General features: G+C 45.8%; 5 protein-coding genes across 5 annotated transcripts; 2 read left to right on the top strand and 3 right to left on the bottom strand.

Annotated features, from left to right (window-relative positions):
* Nucleotides 1-262: 262 nt before the first annotated feature.
* On the top strand, nucleotides 263-4442 carry AGABI2DRAFT_121645 (hypothetical protein; the record flags this gene model as incomplete). The annotated part of the gene is made up of 18 exons (XM_006455680.1): nucleotides 263-440; nucleotides 505-851; nucleotides 894-1018; nucleotides 1073-1153; nucleotides 1213-1379; nucleotides 1441-1554; nucleotides 1635-2019; nucleotides 2070-2362; nucleotides 2425-2513; nucleotides 2567-2627; nucleotides 2680-2746; nucleotides 2813-2947; nucleotides 3011-3225; nucleotides 3290-3365; nucleotides 3421-3586; nucleotides 3647-3838; nucleotides 3903-3966; nucleotides 4039-4442. 18 exons carry the CDS (start codon nucleotides 263-265, stop codon nucleotides 4440-4442), a joined length of 3159 nt encoding a protein of 1052 aa, XP_006455743.1.
* A 1121-nt stretch (nucleotides 4443-5563) lies between these two features.
* On the bottom strand, nucleotides 5564-6775 carry AGABI2DRAFT_210282 (hypothetical protein; the record flags this gene model as incomplete). Its single annotated transcript, XM_006455681.1, has 9 exons — nucleotides 5564-5810; nucleotides 5859-6073; nucleotides 6129-6152; nucleotides 6202-6286; nucleotides 6339-6399; nucleotides 6450-6463; nucleotides 6514-6560; nucleotides 6608-6643; nucleotides 6701-6775. 9 exons carry the CDS (start codon nucleotides 6773-6775, stop codon nucleotides 5564-5566), a joined length of 804 nt encoding a protein of 267 aa, XP_006455744.1.
* Nucleotides 6776-6993: 218 nt separating this feature from the next.
* On the bottom strand, nucleotides 6994-8039 carry AGABI2DRAFT_138736 (hypothetical protein). The gene is made up of 6 exons (XM_006455682.1): nucleotides 7975-8039; nucleotides 7827-7917; nucleotides 7689-7770; nucleotides 7405-7633; nucleotides 7183-7318; nucleotides 6994-7125 (listed from the first exon to the last, which is right to left on the bottom strand). Exons 1-4 carry the CDS (start codon nucleotides 7993-7995, stop codon nucleotides 7618-7620), a joined length of 210 nt encoding a protein of 69 aa, XP_006455745.1. The 5' UTR covers nucleotides 7996-8039; the 3' UTR covers nucleotides 6994-7125; nucleotides 7183-7318; nucleotides 7405-7617.
* A 6448-nt stretch (nucleotides 8040-14487) lies between these two features.
* AGABI2DRAFT_195125 (hypothetical protein) lies at nucleotides 14488-16204 on the top strand. The gene has a single exon (XM_006455683.1). The coding sequence runs from the start codon at nucleotides 14574-14576 to the stop codon at nucleotides 15858-15860; it is 1287 nt and encodes a 428-aa protein (XP_006455746.1). The 5' UTR covers nucleotides 14488-14573; the 3' UTR covers nucleotides 15861-16204.
* Nucleotides 16205-18106: 1902 nt separating this feature from the next.
* On the bottom strand, nucleotides 18107-19753 carry AGABI2DRAFT_121648 (hypothetical protein; the record flags this gene model as incomplete). Its single annotated transcript, XM_006455684.1, has 3 exons — nucleotides 18107-18436; nucleotides 18490-19283; nucleotides 19336-19753. 3 exons carry the CDS (start codon nucleotides 19751-19753, stop codon nucleotides 18107-18109), a joined length of 1542 nt encoding a protein of 513 aa, XP_006455747.1.
* Nucleotides 19754-20112: the final 359 nt, after the last annotated feature.

Consider the following 20112-nt stretch of genomic DNA (forward strand, 5'->3'; position numbering starts at 1 on the left):
CTATGATCTTAAAATCGAGTGACTGGGTTGAAATTTGAAAGATGAGACCTGCGAGCAGCCGCTGGGTCAGAAAAGCTTTTGTGCATGCGGGCGTAATACATAAGGAGAAGTCGAGGGACGGATGTGATCCTGGGTGCCGGACAGGGAAGGTTATCAGTGTTTGTTTTTATGGACGTGTCCCTGTCTGTTTGGAAATTTCGGGTCTTTCTTTGACACCTTCGATGCCCGTGTGCCGTCGTTTGTAAACCTCCTCATATCCATTATGCCAACGACGTCACCTTTCCTTCGGCGCAGAGTTAGTACCAAGGTCTCTCGAGGAGACAATGATGATGTCGACTCGACAAGCAGACGTATTTCCGTGGACAAGTGTCCTGGCGATGCGGATGGGTCGAATCGTCCTCCAGAGGAAGTGGTTTGGGGTAAGACTCCAGGAGGCGAAGGTGTGTGTAGTCGTATTCGACGCTTTCTACGACAACTCATAGGCTTGCCGGTTTTCGTTGACAGTGTTCCGTGTGCCCACGACACATGACGTGTTAACCACTTTGTTTAATCCTGAATATCCCAAAAGTCACTTCGACTTACTCAACCTCGGTCTACTGGGCCTTCAATTGGCTTTGTTCCTCGTTTTGTCCAGGAGGACTGCCCAGATCTTTTTCTTTGTGTACTTTGTGATTTGGCGTGCTGCGTATGATGGTGGTTTGGGTTGGGTTTTGACGAAGCAGAGTAAAAAGAAATGGATTGTAAGGGAGGTGCATCGTCTTGGTTGGTTGGACCCGAAGAGGCGCCCCGAGGTTAGAAATTGGGTGAAGAAGCAGCTGGTCGGAAAAATGGGGAAGGATTATTCTTTTGACGTGCGTGTTTCCACCTTCTTCGTCTTTATTTTTACGATTTAGGGGTTGCCCTCTAATGAAGAATCTTGCCTAACTGATATGGATTTTTTCATTCACCTGCAGGACCTTCCATTAGAATACAATACTTGGCTTCTTTTCCGCCAACTAGTCGATGTCATTCTGGTCAAGTAAGTACGAAATTTTTAACCGAGTGAATGAATTTTAATCATATTTGTTACTAGTGACTTTTTGTCATATTGCATGTTTGCGTTCTCATGTTTCCGCGTCCCAGAGGATGTTTCATTTGCTGTTCATTGCATGAGGTTAGTCTTGTTGTCCTAATAATAAATTTCAAGCGCTAAGCAAAAAGAACTATTCTTAGATGGTTGGGTGGCATCGTGCTCATTGGGTTCAATCTATGGGTAAAAACCGAGGCTCATAATGTTGTCAAGGACTATGGTTGGTACTGGGGAGATGTTTTTTTCCAAAGGGGCAATCTAGTCTTTGACGGGGTTTTTGAACTGGCCCCTCATCCTATGTACTCAGTTGGTAAGCAACACCTACCTCAAGTTATTTTCTCCCTGCGCAGTCATTCATTGACCAAATTTAGGATATGCTGGATATTATGGTCTATCTCTCATATGCGGTAGTTACCTTGTTCTATTTGTGAGTCTCGCTGCGCATGGCGCTCAATTTGCGTTCCTCGTGTTATTCGAGAATCCTCGTAAGTTCATCGTTCTTGTCATTTTTCTTACCAACTAATCTCCGTTGACATTTTTCCTTTTCACTTGCCTAATCTCATAGATATTGAACGGTACTATGGAAAGCCTAAGGCTATAGCCAAACGCATCCCCATCTTTCCTTCAGTCAACCGCACAAATGAACATCCTGTTACTCCGCAGAAACCTATTGTGGGAGATGTCACCCCCAGTATAACGGAGACTGAGACAGAAGCGGAGACAGAAGAAACGGAAATTGAGGAACTCTTTGATCGTGTCGGCGATACGCAAACGGAGCGCATACCGACGCCAACTGGTTCAAGTTCAAGACGTTCTACTTCTTCAAACGCGAGCTCTGCATCTCTCAACGGGGTCACCAACGTTAAAAAGAAATCCCTCTCACAGCATGATCTTTTGAATAAGTATTTCCGTCGGGATACTGTTGTTTTGAAGAACTTGGATCTCCTTCGGTTTGTCCTTTCACTGCCTAAAACCTCCAGAACCTCATTCTTGTTTATAGTGCGAATGATCTTATGCTCGGTCTCATCATTTTTTACGCCTTCGCTTGGATGCTTTCCCCCAGAAGCATTTCGAAGGAGGTTATGCTCGCTGTTTGTTTCCTTCATGCTGCCGCTTGGTGTCTTATACATTATGTCGGATTGGGACTACTTCTCCGTGCCCAAGGCCGAAGCAAATTCTTAGTACGGCATTTTATGAAAAATTATCACTATCCAGATGGTGGCAAAGGAGCTGTTGTCGAGGCATTCACGAATTGGAAGGCCATCTATAACATGAGTATGTGCATGACCTACGGTATGACAACCTTCCTGCTTTTTTCGGATGAAAGTAATGACTCAAATGTCTGTATTTGTCAGTCTCCTGTCTTAGTGTTGTTATGAAGACATACTTGATACCAAACGATTGGAGTGTTGGGAACGACTTACTGCGCCATACTCTTGGAGCGGTACGCAAAATCTCCATTTACCGTAATCTGGAGCTGATGTTGACTTTCTTTAGCTTTTGATCGGTCTTCACGTTTGGGCCTCCATGGAGTCTTACGAAGTTTTGGGTTTGTTTGGTACGCGTTGCATTGGGTTTCGTGGTGCATACTGCTAATCAATTTTTTGCAGGTTGGTTCTTTGGGGACTTTTTCATGGAGGAATTTCCTGCGCATCTTGAATACACGGGTATCTATAGGTATTTATCTGGATGGTATTTTCTCCCAACAATACACTATTTCTAACCCAAAAACTTTAACTTCAGGTATTTGAATAACCCTGAAGCCATGGGTGGTGCCACTTGGTTCGGCTTGGCTTTGATTAGTGGGAGCAAGCTTGTTCTTTCCCTCGCAGTCATTCGGCATCTGGCGAGCTGGTGGTTCTTGAGAAGCGTTGAAAAGTAAGTTTATACTCCTCTACTCCAGTAACGATGATTCTGACTATACATAAACTCTAATTGTAGTCCCCACATGCGTAAACTTTATGGAGACTCCCTCCGTAAGGATGCCGGCTTCGTTAAAGTAATCAAGAAAGTTGCTAGTAAGAATGCTCGCATCTTGGAGTCGCGCGCAGGAAAGCATGCTCCAGAGCTTAAACGTGTTGTACGTGAGGTCAAAGGGACATTCGACAAGGTGTATGAGGAGACTGCAGATGCAGTTGAGGACTTCCTTGCAAAATGTATGCGATTTCGAATCTCCCTAATATTTGATGGCATCCTAATGCCACACTCGTGAAATGTTAGCGCGTCCCGTGATTTCAGAAGTGGTTCAAGATACCAAGGTCCTTCTGCAACAGTCAAGGGAACGTTTAGTCATAACGTTTGTTGCTAAATGTCCCTTTCTGATTATCCGTGCTGATGAAGTTATCAAACAGCCGCGTTGCAAATGACCTCTCCTCTTACGAAACAGACAAATACCGTGTCTCCGTTAAGCCTAGTCCTTCTACGGGCACATCGTCATTCTATCTCGGTGAACCGATTACCGTTAAATGGCAAGCTCCCCGCAATCATTCGCGCCAGGACTGGATTGGACTCTACCGCGTAAGATGAACGCTTAACCCATACTTACATGTAATAGATTCACTCATTAAAACCAATTAGGTTGGAGCTAACAAGTCAATGCTTGTAACAAAGGTTTCATCACTCGGCATGTGGCTTCCCGTCCACGATGAAGAATGGGATGGTGACATCCCCCTCGGGTTGGATAGGCCTCCGAGTCCTCAACGAGATTCAGAAAACGGAGAAGTTACCTTCAGAGGTAACACCCTTCCCTGGCTAGTGGGAAACTATGAGGTATGTCTCCACCAATGAAGTCGATCTTGTACGTACCTCTCGGGATCTGATTCAACTTTATCAGGTCCGTTATCATCATGATGGCAAGTACAACGTCATGAGCCTGGATGGATCTATTCAAATACGTGGTACGTCGCGGGGACTGGGGCTTACTCTTCTTTCGCAATTGTTAAAACTGAATTGAATGATTCGTTGAATAGTTGACCGGCCCGGAAATCTCGACCTCTCAAATGTCCGTTGCAGCCTCATGCGCATTGTCCCGTTATGCCTCGATTCAGACCCATCCTTAATCCCGATTTCTTGTCGATCTACGTCATCGCTTGAAAATAGGTGTAGCAACGGCTCTTCGGCTCCCTCTTCCATTACTGGTCCTGGCAGCAATGACACTCTCCATTCTGATGATTCGGAGACAGAAGATAGGGACCCTGATGACTTCAGCTTCTGGTCAGAACGTCAGGCCAAGAGGATTTGTATGGCAATAAAACAGATTTTCGACGTGGAATATGCACCCGAGGTAGTGGTTGCGGACGCCAATTTGACGGCATTGGCGAATCGGATATTACTTTCGAAGGAGATATTGACGACTTCGAATACGACCAAGTGAAAAATGGAGATGGAAACCCACTTACAACTGTGTCACCTGTCGTCAGGGAATTGGACGTCTAGCATGGCAAAGTGGTGTTTCTTATGTTTCTTATGATCTTTCATTTTCACAGATTCATTACTACCGATTTCTTTTTTTGTTCTGTCTAATTCGAACTAGCACATCTGGATGACGCATGTAGATGTATCGTTCTATCAATTTATTTTCAAACATTAGTCTTATGACGAATCTTATTCTCACCAACGCCTGGTCCTCCTCTGATCCTCCCGTGTAACTATTGACACCGGTTTGAGGTTGTTTTTCTATTTCTTTTTTCTTTCTTTCTGAAACACCAGTATTGCTGCGATCTTTGCCCACAACAGATGCTGCGATGTAATGTTTTAAAGTCGCGTGAATGACCGCGTGCGTCTGAAACACCCCAAAGCCACCATCCGTTTAATGGAGACCTGAACGGTTTCAATGCAAACCCTCGGCCGTCTTTTGAGTCATTGTAACGAAAGTGAAATTGTAACTCGAAAACTCCCGAAACAATCATACACATACACACGGGAATGAAAGCTAAATATTCCACGGCCACCGAACTAGGTGACTCAGATATGTTGGCGAGATCCAGTTACCTGATTTTGTTCTCAGTCAGCGGAGACAGCGGGAAACTCGAAACCCACAACCCATAAACTTTTCACCAGGTCCCAGGCGGCTTAGTGCCGAAGCAACTGTTCTTGGGGTTGCCGTAACCTCTCATGCAATCATTGATAGAATATTATTTTATAAATTGACATTAACTAGCTACGATCAATGTTCATGCACATGCATGTATTGAAGCAGAAAAGAAAAAAAGTGACTCGGTGGGTAGCTTAATTCGTATTTTACCGATGAGGCTTTAGTGACGATTGTGATGAACTTTCGGATCTCAACTTAGGAGTGGCCGGAGACCATCATCATTCAGTGAAAAGGCCTCATGCACTTATTTTCCGCCGTGGCTTTGTTTTTGATCAATGGAGATCGGCTATAATTTCATTTAATATAAGTTGAGGTGGCCGCTCAGGGTTTTGGGTATTGTATCCGAAAATGTTAGAATGAACATACAGAGTGAAAATACACAATTGTCAGGCGGAGAGGCTCTATCGAGTGAATCTGAAAGATTTGGCGGAGAAAACGCGCTCCACGTCTCGACAGGTCAAACTATATCTAGTCCCCCGCTTGAGGATACTACCACTCGTGACTAAGTGTTTCGTATGCTCGTCTCCAAGGAGGGACCAGTTGTCGATCGTAGTCCAAGTAATTGTTGACTCGGAATCTTCAGGATCATCTTCGCTGGGTTGTGAAGCGTTTGATGGAAGGAGGTGGTCCTCCTCGACAGGGTCTATACTGTCTTACAATAAATGTTTCAGTATACAATTATAAGACCCTACTCACCCGTGCAGGTAACCTGTGTACATCTCACCCGAAGATATGACTACACTGCGAGGCTCGAGAAGAAGGGACATCATAGGGATCTTGTCAACAATCTTTCCTTCGCTGTCCCCTGGCTCTGGATGGTTCGGTTTGTATCGGTAGTAATTAAATACCGTGTGAGATCCCAGCGAGATGGTAGCTACTACAGGAAAGTACTTCGGACCATCTTCATGAGGCTGTGGAAACAAATTCAAGGAGCCACCATTTGGAAGGCGAAACTTAGACGCTAACCATTATTCCCTGCCCAGCCCGATACTACACGATTGAATCAGCTTTGAGTGACAGAGCCGCATATGATTCAGACCTCGTTGAGAATGATATGATTAGGGCTTCCATGAGGCGACTCAAGAAAGGCCCCAGTTTCCTTGAGACGGTCGAGAAGGTTTGGGCTGGAACTAGTCAAGAGTAGAACGCGGAAGCGAGGGTTGAATATATCCTCACTAATTCAACGCGTACGGCGGAAGACTTTGAGGAAGAAGCCCCTTCGCAGTGATTTCCCCACCTGGCCGGGTTAGATAAGTATCACGACACCAGAAGGTCTCTGATTCAAACCCCATATTTGCAGCCTAATAGGGTTTAAGGAGATTGTCTCCGTCGCGGAGCTTCAGAGCGTTACCTTCGATTTGCCAGTTGCTTCCATTTTTGTTGAGGAGAGTCGTGTATCTAAAAAGAGAGATTGGAATCAAATAAGAAAACCATGATAATAAGACACTGGCTTTGCGTATGATATACTTTTCCTCTTCCTCCTACAATCAATAGAAATCAATTCATCCAAGACGAAGGAAGACTCTAAGTTTACCGACCGAAAGGAAGTTGGGAATGTAGATCACATCACGATCGCCCACACGGTGAGAACCATGTAGTAGATTGGCAGTCATATTCAAGTAAACAATATATTTTCAATGGGCGGGCTGAAGATTGATTTTTGCGTGTTAGCTGAATCCGGAGCTGAAAATATGAAAGCCTGCTGAAAGTTTTACAGGCGAGAGCACTGAAGATCTAACTTTTAGATATTATTTCGTAAGCAGATCCCTCCGGCTATTACCGGAGCACTTTTATTCGGTTTCTGCCGGGTCCATTGACTAACCCGCCTCTTCAACGTCCTCTTTGACAGAATATCTTTTGGGTACTCGTTAAGCGCGTAAATACCGCGAGAAGTGAAGGTGTTCTCTCTTGTGTTGAAGAATTACCCCATTTTTTGAAAGATTGATATCCAGGGCGCGTGTCTGTCAGTGGCATTGGGGTGCTTTTATTTAGTGCCCGATACTGACGCGGCTTTCAAAAGCTTCGAGGGAACGAGCCCCTACTGGTACTTAGAATACCACGAGGGGTTTCTGACACGCAACGCGAAATCCTCATTGTCAAACTCGGTTGTGGGTTAAGCATTTGTCGGCCGTATAAGCCCCTTTCACAGCTCTCGAGTAAGTGCACTAGACGTTGTCAATATTGACAGCGTCGAGATTCCCTAAGCACGGGTAACCGTTTGATTGACATTATGGGGTCCTAGGCGAGGGCGTACAGATCACAAGCCGATCCATCCGGATTGGGTGTGTTTCTTGATCAGATTTCGGTTCTTTTATGAGGTTCGCGGCAATTTCTGGAATTACACATATTGACAATATTACTACAAGCGGCGGCATAGACAACCCTAAATTAGTGACCCCTCTTATGAAAAACTGAATTCGCACTACCCTCTCAGGGCTTTCCAGAACAAGTGCCTCTACTTCTGGGCACCTCTTCGAAATATCTATTAGATTCGAGCGATGCGAAACAACATGAACGTAAACTTACACGGGCGCATAGACACAGGGATAGCCACGACGGTCGCAGTTGCCACAAGAAGGCTTGACGCCGTCGCATTTCAGCTTGCGACCTAGAGAGAAACAATGCTTCAGCATACGCGATCGTTTGATTTCTGGTAAAACACACCTCGACAAAATTGGCAGGCCATAGGCGTACGTTTTGGTGTTCTCGGAATATCGACCACGAAATTGTCTTGAATATTAGTCTTTTCTTGGTCCTAGCATTCGTTCACAAAATCAGCAGCAAAATCGCAGCCACGAATCATCACTAATACCGATGATTTTTGTGAACTCATATCGAGCAATATGGTGGAGTGAAACCAAGAATATAAGGCTGTAGGTTGTTCTGGTGGAAGGAACGGTTTTACTGCTTGTTTATATACTTGCAGGCCACCCAAACGAAACCCAACGATCAAAGGGTTCAACTATATTATTACCTAGATTTATGACTAACCGATTTAGAAGCATCTCCATAGTTCCAGTAAAATTTGCCTGCTAACTTGCGAAGAACTCGGGCTCGACGAAAACATCCAAGGTTCATCTCAAGTTTGAAGAGAGATCGGAGATGGGCCGGTCTCTTTATCGGCTTGTATGTCCGAGGCGCCCAATGAGATCTTTTGGTTCTCCGTGGTTCACATGATACCCACTAATAGCTCCAGCATTGATCACCACATTGACCTGTTCACAGAAACTTCCATCCAGTACAAGGTTGACTTCTCGCTCTGCGTGTGAATCTGATAGAAACAAGTCTTTCAGTCCTCCGAGTTACTTGGAGATTCTCAATGATTGTGAAGGTGTCGATACTATCCTCTCGGTTAGTAAGTGTCTTCTCTCCGGTACCAACAGCATGAAGTTCACCAAAAACTCTGAAGGTTATCTATAGTGTCCACTTGAAAGTTCGCTAACTCTCAATTGGGAATTGAACTTGTTCTCTAACTCTGGATCATATAGGCTAGTTATCGCCTCACTTGCATGGCCAAGTCGTAACTCCAAAGCTAAGACCCTAGTCAGCTTCCACGTCTTCACCTCGTCTTCACCGCCTCGTCTTGGTGCTTCGGGTGTTCCATGTAACTTTGAATTGAACTAGAGCGTGACGTTGGTTCGAGCTGAATAACTTCGATGGGTTGCGAGCTACTACCAAAACTATTCACCGTTGAAGGCTTTGACCACCTTGAAATGTCCTGGAATTGCATACTGGGTTCATAATGCGTCTGGCGTCCTCGGGAAGGGGGATATATTCGAGAAGCCACAGTTCGTCGTATTCCTTGGCCCGTCAGACAGGTGTCGACTGGTTTGCGAGTATGGTTTGGATCCAGGGTGTCAGTGGACCTTACAGACACGGCAACAACATTACGTCTTTAACCATGCTATCATCGAATACCCCAAAAACCACTGACTGAAGGCAACAGAATTCAACTTTAGGTATTACAGCGGACCTATACAGGTTACATCATTTACGGAGTCAAGTTTTTGTGTATTCGGAGCTTGGACAGTCGTGCTTTCTAACCCCATTTTACTTTGATATGCGGCTGGGACGAAGAGCATGGCGTGTCAATGCGGGTAGTTGCGAGGTCAGACTGGAACAGATGACTGATCCACCGTACCGAGATATCCGGACGATTCCTTATATTGATTCGAAGGTGATTTTACACATTTGTCAAAAGCCTTCTACATATACGGATTACAAGGAACAAGACACTCAACAGGTATCTTTATTCGCGGAATGATCACCCTTGGAGGTGTTTGACTAGGGTTGCCAGAGATGTGCTGCGCCTACATGTCCTTCCTCCCCATTGAACACTCCTACACTTACCTAAATGGATGTTATGAAGTCTGGAAGTGTGATGACATGTCTTGAATCCCGAGAGCGGTATTATAGGGGCGTTAGAGGAAGATCAAGGCTTACGGTCAAATAACTTGATTTACAACGAATGGGTTCATCAACGATGCCATCGGCCCTCATTTCTCGCAGATCCCTTGTCAATATGTCATTAAGGAAAGATTTTTGATCGTTTAAAACGGGGACGACAAGGCCACGAATAGCGTACGAATAGCAGTGGGCCATAAATAGGTTTGAACTACTTTCAACCAGCCTGTCGGAAAACAGATTAGCCAAGCCTCTCGGCCAGTCCTACTTAAGAAGTGATGTATGTTTTTGGTAAAAGATGAGAGTGTTGTCGCATTTTTGGGGCTCCCTCCTAGCCGAATAAAATCCTCGAGGCAAGAGGATTGATATATGTTGACCTTGTTGTCACAATTGCGACATCAGATAGCGTATCCTTAAATCTATTGTTAGGTAATTCCCAACCGGACATCCTCTGCTAGCGGGCGTTGGGGGTCGGTTCAATAGGGTGGAGAGGAATGTGTCGTTCAAACTTAAGGGGAAACGAAGAATTATTTGTATTGTGTCCTCAGGTCATACTACCAAGGAAAACAAAACGAACGTAAACCGTTTTTGGATTTCTGAGCTTCAGGAACTTCGGCATGACGAGCCAAGTCATAAACACTTGAAGAATTGAATGACCCTTTTGAGGACCCTCAATTTCCGAACTTGCCGTGAGAGCGAAACGAACTGAAAAAGGAATATGCAGAAAGTCCAACCCTGTAAAGTGGCTCTACATCTTACTACTCTGGATGTTCCCATTCAATGTATACAGAATCTAGGATGATCCTTTTCTCTCACGCGAAGGCCTGTCGGTGACTCGCAAATGCTGATATTTGGTTCTTCATGACGTTTCATATTGAAACGCATTGATATTACCAGTGCTTGAACCTCTTTTCAAAAGAGAGCGTCCGTTCCCCGGTCTTTTTTTCACTCTTGATTGAGTTTGAGAAGAAAGCTCTGAGAAAGCTACCGAAAACAGAGTTTGACTTTTTTTCTCGCCCTATTGATAGAGATAGATAGAGTATTCCCGTGTTCTGCTTGAATCTGTCTTCTTCGATCATCCCAAATTGTATATTCGAGACCGGGTAATGGAGTACCAAAATTAACGGGTTTGACAACTCCCATAACTGATACTGTCTGGTTCCAGACTCTCGCGCCATAATGCCACTCATTTCGTCAAATGAGTAATGCAAAAATAGCTGTCCGTCTCCCGCGGTCTAACTAATATCTGTTCCGCGAAGCATTTACTTTGAATTGATGGCGGGAACGGTCCGGAGGTTACTGTCCGGAGGGCGAGGGTGAAATAGAATGCAAAAAAATTGCTTGGAATGAAAGGAGAAAAGTTCATTAATGGTTAAGACATGTAAATTTTATTCAATTATCGCCCATTCTACCTTGGGCGGTATAACATTAAATGTCAAATCCATTACTCACGTTGACCGTAAAATGGAGTCGCACCGCGAGGAAGTGACGGACTTGGTGGGAGTTACAACGGGGATCTTAATTGCTGTTCTTTCAAGTCTCTTTTTCTTTGGCTCCTGAGGGTCTAAGTATAACACACCATATTGGCCTTGACGGCAGCAGAAGTGGCTTTGTTTTTACACCGCGGGGTCCAAGTTTACGGGAAGAGACTACTCAAACCCACACCCTCTTACGAAAGCTCCTGCCCAAGAACTGGGAAACTTCAAAGCGAGCCTTCTTACTTTACGGTGACCTCCCTCCTGCCTCAAGGGATAATGGAGGTACGGACCCACCTGAAATGCGTAGCCTTATATCCAAACGCATCAATTGTCCGCATGGAGGTGACTTACCCTGGAGTTGTTTAGCAGCGTGGCTCAGGCGGCCCACAGCACCATCAGGCAATGGCGTGGGAGGACGAGATGCAAGTTGCGTAAAATAAAAGACCTTGCGCAAGCCTCGGGATAGCTAAAATCGTGGACCGCGGCTTGCGTCCATGAGTATACCGAATAGAGGAAGACAAAGGTAGAAGCTTGAATGGAGATGGGGAAAAAGCGACTTTCTACTCAAAGGACCATCGCCACTAGTCGGACTCGTCTTTCAGGAAACGGGAACAACACCAGTATTTGAAGTCGACTTTATTCGTCGAGGGAAACCCTTTGAACAGATTTGGGATAATGTGAATGAGCAAGCAATCGTGGTTTGGGCATTTGTCAGGTCTTTAGCACAGAGCAGTGAGGAGAATCAATGACATCCATGCTCGCGTTTCGTAATAATTGGTAGAATGAAGAAAGGGTTGTCCAATGACCTGGGGCTTTGGTTTGCATCGGCACGAGAAACTGGCCTTTATTATGTTCTTTGAATTTCCCACATAATTACCCGAGATTAACCAGCCAAGCGGAACAGGGAGCAGAAGAAGCATTGAGTCGGATAAAGCATGAGCACATTTAAGCGAACACGTTGTGTGTATCATGCCCTCTGTGATTGAGCCGCAGGATAACATGGCGGCTAACATGATGATGTTTGGTGATAATCTGTAATCGTCAGCGACTTGGCATGATCAGCAGAACACTTGTTTGCTTGTGAGGGGTTTATAAGGGTTTGATTTTTCAATATACCATTTGATACCATCAGCGCATCATCATCATCTCATCATGTTGATGAGTGATCAGACAATCAACCGAATAGAGAATTGCTCATCATGTCAGTATATGGTTAACCCCTGTCATAAATGGAATAGCGTACTGTTTGGAGTGGACGCACCGCGTCACCATTATGTATTTTATAGTCGGTTCCTTCTTAGCATCTCATAGACCTCCCTAAGTCGCCTAGGGATTGGATTATTGGAAACACCATGGATGAGCAACAAATTATTAGCACCGTAGAGTGAGCCTCAGACTACGAGCAAGGGCTTGAACGGTTGGAGGAAACCGGAAAGAAATTGCGAGGCGGTTCACAGAGGGGTATTGGTTAAGCCTAGAGGAGTCTTGACAATAGGTTTAACTTGATCTGGGAAGTAGGGTTAGAGTCGCCATAGGCGACGCTTCGTTCTATCAATACAGAATGCAGAATGCAGAAACATAGCAAGCTGTCAACTCGGCCTTCACCTTGATGATCCAATCTAATCTCTACATTCGAAAGGTTCCGCCTTGCTCCATGTTTTCCATGATTCGTCACTTCTTTGCAATCAGAAACTTGGGCAATCGGCTCCTTTCTAAAATCATAAACCACAAAATTCAATCTTTAGAACCTCACACGTGTTATGGTCCCGGACTGGACGGATTGTTTACTTACCAGAGAAGATGAGAATTGGAAATTCCAGTTTACCCGAGGAGATGTATCATGTATTGGAATTTACAGTGTCTGTATAGTCCATAAGTATGTATCTTTTTTGCCCTTAGCAAACGACGCCCTTCAAGGCTCAAGCTGCAGCACTAGGGCCATATTTATATTTGTATCGCTTACGGGCGCCGATGAGTAGAGTGACTTACGCGCAGCCTTTAGCTCCGAGAAAAGAAAAAAACTAGGGGCAGCAGTCGCGTGCCTGGGCATGAAAGGAGCAAAGGGGATATAATTAATGTCGAGCCCGCCGAGGGTGCAGCAGAGAGTTTCAGATACAGTACCGGGGGTCCCGGGCAGAGGATGGAGGCGGATGCTGACATAATTCTGCTGATAGAGTATATGACACTCGGTTTCTCCACTCGACGCTGCTCTCGCCCATGTTTTCCTCCTTTGCCTCTTTCATCCCCTCGTCCCTTCACTTGGGACCAGCGGGCACCCAGAACACCGTCCATTTCCAACAGGACGACCCGGCATCGGAGGACGAACCCAACGACGCTGTCTCGGCTTCAAAGCAGTCCACAGAGCTCCCTCAGCCGTCTGCGAAGCCTCGAGAAAAGGCGGTCAACGAGGTATCTACTGCGTTTCACCTAAACTAACAAGCTAACCCTATATTGATTGCTTTTGTAGAGTTTCATCATCGTCAGACCCCCGCCATCGAAATCAAACCACCCCCTGAATCTCCAGGTCCAACTCGTTCCACCAAATATTAAACCCCCCAGCGGTGTCGTCTCGCGGTCCAACGCTTCTGTAAACAGTGTCGGTACTGACACTGACCAGACACTCTCTCGCGCTTCTTCCATTCGCTCCGATGCATCCTCTGTCGCTCCCTCTGCATCTTCTACCACCTCGTTTTCATCCGTTGGTTCATCTGGCCCATCTGCGAGACGCACCATTGTCCCACTATATAATCTACAGGCGCACAATGTCATGACAAATGTCATCGTCGATGCCGGAACGGATGCCAAGATCGCCAAGTTCCAAAGGCGAGGTCTTGTACTTATTGATCTGGCCTCTCTAGAGCCTGTCGAGGTATGGGGAGATCATCCGTCCTGCGCTGCTAAAGCCGGCGTCAACACCACTGGAGACGATTCCCAGTCCATGCATTCCCGAATTCCTACAACGCTCAGCATTCCCGCTTCCAGTCGTGGACATACGCCTGAGTATCATCTGACGCCTTTACCATCCATCACATCTTTCGATCCGGCGAAACAGTCCCAATCCGAGAATCTTCAGCAGAGTTACCCTGAACCGCAGCCGCAGCAAAATCTACTCTTCCCACCAAGCTCATCTGACGATCCTGATGTCACGCCGCTCGCCACGCCTCAGCTTCCTACATCACCGGCTCCGAAGCGAAACTTCTTCGGCAAACTTTTTCAAGGAAATCCCAACAAAAAACTCAAAAACTCGCTTTCCCGTTCTGCAGCTCCTTTGCCATCACCTTCTATGGATCGCCCGCCTCCTCCTCAAACAAAGCCTAATTCGCGAGTCTCAGATCGGCCGCTTTCATCTGTTTCATTGCCGCCAAAATCAGGCGATAATTTACGGATTACCGAGAACGTGCAGGCCAAAAACATCAGTCTGACCACTTTTACTGTACCTATGAAGGCCACATTGAAGAACAAGAATCGGCTTTCGGTCACCAATACAAATTCGTCGTCGTCTCTCAATCCCGCTTCAGACATTCAGAGCATGGAACCTGGAATATCTCAGACAAGGAATGTGAATCGGGCTGATCCGTCGCCACACATGAGCGCGTCCAGTTTGACGGCAACTACGGCAAGTGTAGAGAGCGAAAAAGTTGTGCATGGGAACCAGTTACTGCCAGGCGCATTCCATCAGAACCCACTACCACAATCTGCTTCGCAATCGCACGTAGCCTTAGCCCACCCATCTACTCCGCAAACTCAACTACAAAAGCTGCAATCCCGGCCCCCGGTACTTGGTATTCAACCTACTTTCGTGTCTGCTCTCGGGAGTAATCTTTCGGGAACATGTGACAGAAAGAAGATGAGGGCCCTGATGTATGTATGGCTCGTCAGAAGATGGTTAAAACAACCGACGCATGACGACACTTCATCGTCCCATGGTGTGACAGGCAGGGGAGGCTTTTTAGGTCTCGGTTCGGGAAGCAAGGGCGATGATCATAGCGGGAATACAGTAGAACCCGGGTCCGATGTCGAAGTACGCTTTGAATGGAAGCGAGGAAAGGTAAAAGCAAGTAGTCGTGGGATGCGGAAAGCCAGGAGTGAGGTAGGGGATAGAAGGAGTAATAGTACTGCCAACGAAGACCATGGAGTATCAGAGGAGACAAAAAGAAAAAGGTCGGTCAAGAGGGCAAGTTCCCAATCCGGATCTGGGAAATCGAGTCGGAGTATTGGAAGTGGTGTTGGTTCTGAGGAGGGTAACGAAGAGTCGCGGAAGAGGCGGATGAGGCGCCCATCGAGCTCGCACTACTCTTCTGAAGGAATGGGCGAAGGTGATTGGAGGGATGATGGAGAAGACAGTGACCCGGAAGATTCGGAGACGCCTTGGGTGTGTACCTTGAAAGTTCGACGTACTACCGCATCTTTTGCGAAGAGCGATAGATTGGGCTTGAAACAGTCGTCAAGGTCGAGAGAGAAGGTCTTGAAACTCAAAGTTGCAACACTCTCACCGACACCGCATCACCCAAAAGTCGTCGCCATGCTCAAAGTACCATTCCCGCTTCCTGATATCGAGGTCGAACGATTATGTATAAGGAGGCGAACACGTGAATTCATCCCGGAGCAAGGTGATGTCAACGAGATGGGAGAAATGGAGCAACCTGGGTCGGCTTCGAGAGATGCTTTCAACACCACCTACAGGGGATTGGAATTGGCTGCTGAGGAAATCAAGGATATCATTTGCAGTACGGCGCTATGGTTGATTGTAAGAGAGGGGACGGCTGGTGTGGGGAGAGTGAGTCGGAAGGGCGATGGCTGGAAACTCAGGTCGTGAAGGGGAGGAGAAGTTGACGGTGTCCCAGAGGTATCCGGAATTATGGCCCATGGTATTTGGATGGCAGGCCGATCACGAATACGAAGAGGAGGAAAGCGTTCGTGGAAAGACTTTAAGGTTCCTGATCGTTTAAATAAGTGGTGATGGTCAAGTATGACGGATGGTCAGGTCATGAGATGATCGGCATTTTCTCCCTTACGGCGTTTTTCAGGGCTGTCTTTTGGGGTTTATTGATCTTCCTCCTGTCATGCAGGGTTACCATGGGTCTCTGTTTATCTCATCGCTTGATTGTTAATTCGGCGGTGGTGTGTTTGGAGCAAGAATTCCGTGTTCTCGTCCCACTCCTCTTATCTCTTCTCTTTTTGCGCTTTTTCGGTTTTTTTCTTCTTCTTTCTTGTTTAATTATTTATTATGTAGTTTCTCGAAGTGTGTAATCTTATTATGCTGCTTGTTTTATATCCCACTCACTCACATCTCATTTGTTTCGAGTTTCGAATCCATCACTCTCCTTTCTTTTTTTCCATACGAGTTCATCCTCGTTTTTCTTTAACTACAGGCATTGCAATCTGTTATGAGTAGACACGAAATCTAGATATTGATCATGAGGAAGGGGAGAGTTACGAGTCAGATGTTATGTGTATTATCTCCCTCTGATTTTTTCGAAAGTGAATGTTCGCGGGAAGGTGATGATCATGACTACAGGCGTTGCCCCATAGGATTAGAAGTTATTTTTGGGCTAGACCTTTCCAATGATACCATCATTTCTAGGGCGTCTCCACAGTGTGTTTCAACTCAAGTTGATGATGCAAGTATCTGCCATGCGTCATGTAAAGTCGGTGTCGTCCACATTGATCTCCGACACGGATTAATATTGATCTGCGACCTGAACGTATGGGCTACTATCCCCTGCAGACAGTCAGTCTAATGCCCAATAGATGATAATGCAAGTTCCCATCCCTCGGTCGTTCTAGCTTTTTAAATCGTGATGGCCTATGAGCGTTCGCAGCTTCTAGCGCTGGGTGTGTTCTGTTAAAGTAGTAAATGTACTATTAATGGTTATTGTGTTCAACCCTGGTTTATCCGTCATTTCGGAGGTCTACTACCGTGATTTTGCATGTGTTTTTTATCCTCAAAGCCAGCTTCAAACCTTCAATCACTGTGATCAGAATCTTCACCACTTTCGCAAAGAGCCGTATGAAACTGCACTTCGGCACTTTATCACTCACTGGGTTGATTTATAATTATAATTATACTATTGTCCGGAACCCTCCGAAATCAGTACACAAAAATCACTTTTGCGTTATCTTGCGTCGGGTTTTGATAGATGAACACGGTGAAGTCAACTTTTATTGAAGTTTCTTCGACTTGCATCTTATGAAGAACAAGAGAAGAAGAACTACGCATGTTTTTTTTCAAACCCTCGACATTGAGATCATTTTAAAGGGGCGACTTGCATAGACAAGTATCCCCATCGTTTTTACCCACTGCATGTGCAGGGACGTAAAACAGAAAACCCTCCATGTGCTCACTTCGCTAAAAAAGAAATTTTTTTCTTACACGACCAGGTGTGGGAAGGACTTTCGACATTCGACATTCAACATTCAACAGTTGAGTTTGACGACTTCTGAGTTCCTGATAAAACTGTCTTAACGAAATGTAAGTTATCAAGTTTTTTAAAGGTTTGATGGGTTCTGACGGACATTAGGGGGAAAATAATAAGTACAGAAATCTTAACGCTCACTATCACCGAGCTGGATGGAGTGAGTACCTGAGGCTGGACCCGGACCAACTTCTCTTCAACGTAACAGATAAGAGCATCTGCAAAAAAAAAAAAATTATACAGATAGAAGGGACTAGGGTTGATGGGAATTTCGTGGATATGGGCGCATGTTCAATGGAAGAGGGGTGCAGTAGGAGCTGGAGAAAGTGGTGAAGGACCTAGACGAGGGACATTATCACTGCGAGACTGGGTTGCTAAAGGTCCTGCCGAACAAATGTGGGATTTATAGAATATACTTTCGGAAAGTCATGTCTAGCGATGATAAAACATATAAATTTTTTTGATATGAAGAAAGGATACAAGATATATCAGCGAGACCTAGGCACAGAGAATACTGTACAAGATGAAACAAACGCACGAAACAGTATGCAATTGAGGCAAAGCGGACACGAAACTCTTTAGAAAGACACAAGATCAAAGCAAACCAACGACACAAGAAAGTTGTCTTTGGCAATGAGTAATAAAATTAAATGATACCTTCCCAAACACCCAAACCCGCAAAGAAAGTACTAAGAGAAATGATAAGACCAACGTAGACAAAGGTTTGGACACCGATGCGAGGTAGAATTCGAGGAGTATGCAGGAGTATAAGGATCCATTGGAGAACTATAACTAAAGGGAAAGCGATGAAGAGTTGAGTATTGTCAGATTTCCTTTCATGGTGAAGAGCATTGTGTAGGAGAGATAACGAGGACATGGGCGCGCGCATATATGCGGCAGTGACCAGTAGAGTGGACCCTAAAATGAAGAGAACGGAGTTGAGTCTGTGCAGACAAGAAATAAAAACAGGAATGTGCTAAAGAAAAAGCGCATCAGCCGTGAAGAATGAAGAATAAGTGTTATACTCACAATAAATGGCATGCCATAGAGATCTTCCAATTCTTCCCTTCCGCGCATGGCGAGCAGCTCATCAACATCGTGCTCAACCGCCGCCTCAATAGCATCCTTCAACTGTGCATCACTCTGCGAGGCGCTGCTTGTAGTACTAGGAAGGCGCTCCAACAAAGGTTGTCTCTCTGTATTAAGAGATCCTACGGAGTCTGCAAGGTTCCTCGAAGCTTCATACTGCCTAGAGCTATCGTGGCCCCCACCAGCATACTTGGATATGTAAGCGCTAGAGAATTTAGAATTTCCGCCCGGTGTTGGCAGCACTCTCCTGACGTTGACGAGTACGTCCCTATACAGAGCAATTCCTTCATAGCCTTGCTTGATGCCTACGATTGCTTCTGCTGCTGCCCACCCAAGTGCCAGCCACCAGACACGACGGAAAGCGATATCATGCCATGTAGGGTGATCATATACGGCGTACTGTGGAATGAGCAGGATTGGGACAACTATTTGTCGGAGAGTTGTGACCACGAAACTAAGCGATAGAGAGCTTAGGGCGAGAGCGAGGATGGGTACACGGGAAATAATGGAGAAAAAGAACGAGAAGGTAGGAGAGTGAAAGAGATATGAGAGTCCCCAGAATGCAGTGGCTGTAATGACTTCCGGTAGAGGAAAGGGGAAGCCGGAATTGTAAGCATATGGGAGGTCGGGGGAGAGAGGATAAGCAAATGTAGGCAGGACGGCGAGGAATACGAAGACCAGGACAGTGAACAAAGGTGTAAGCGAGTATAGCCCCTGCAGCCGGCGATATGAACCTGTTCAAATTTCAGTCCAGTCTCCGCCAAAACAAAGAGAGTCAAGCTTTACCTCGGTAGATACCCTGGCGAGCTAGCTCTTTATCCAGAATCAACTGCTCTTCCTCCTCTTCCTCCTCTACTTCTTGGTCTGCAGCAAGCGACTGATCCCCCAAGTAGGCTGGCGTAGAACTGGATCCCTCGAAAGGACCTTCTCGAACCTCATGAGTACGACCCTCCATAGCTATATCGTCCTCTGGAACTCTGCTCAATGACGACGCGTCTTTGCTTCGTCGTTTCTCGCGCTGGGCGTTAAGTTTCGGGTGTGCGGGGTAGGAGTGACCACCTGATGTCACTGGTCCATGATTTCCATTTCTGGTAATACTCAGCAATCCCAATTCCATCCTACTCGACGGGTTGTCAAATTCCACTTCGTAATGCGATTCTATCATAGGCAAGACATAAGATGACGGGCGAATGGTCGGTAGCATCTTTGAATGTTCTGCTGACATCTGGCAAGTGAGGAGGAGAGAGAGAAGAGCTAGCAGGGGAGGGACCCTTGGACTCGGAGGCGTGCAATAAGGATTTCTGATATACTGTTTCCTCCTTAGAAATTCACACCCGTTTCTTTGAAAAAAGTGACAAATATCACCTTATCGCAAATTTTTAGCGAGATAACGGGTCGACCCAGAAGTGAATTGCGCTTTACCTGCACTGTCAGATGTATCTCCACGCGGTACTGCCGTAAAAGGAGAGATATGCCAACAAGAGAAAAACGGAGAAAGCAGTGGAACGATTGTTGAGTCTCCCTACTAAGCAATGAGAGTGGTACCACTAGCCTTGCTTATAA

Source organism: Agaricus bisporus (assembly GCF_000300575.1).
Source record: "Agaricus bisporus var. bisporus H97 unplaced genomic scaffold AGABI2scaffold_11, whole genome shotgun sequence".
NCBI classification, from domain to species: Eukaryota; Fungi; Basidiomycota; class Agaricomycetes; order Agaricales; family Agaricaceae; genus Agaricus; species Agaricus bisporus.

Excerpts from the sequence above, each read along its gene's own strand:
- AGABI2DRAFT_195125 (XM_006455683.1), top strand. The coding sequence starts at position 14,574 with ATGGAACCTGGAATATCTCAGACAAGGAATGTGAATCGGGCTGATCCG.
- AGABI2DRAFT_138736 (XM_006455682.1), bottom strand. The coding sequence starts at position 7,995 with ATGAGTTCACAAAAATCATCG. Across the intron at positions 7,918-7,974 it reads TGAGTTCACAAAAATCATCG|GACCAAGAAAAGACTAATAT; the intron begins GTATTAGTGATG and ends AACGAATGCTAG. Across the intron at positions 7,771-7,826 it reads GGCCTGCCAATTTTGTCGAG|GTCGCAAGCTGAAATGCGAC; the intron begins GTGTGTTTTACC and ends GTTTCTCTCTAG.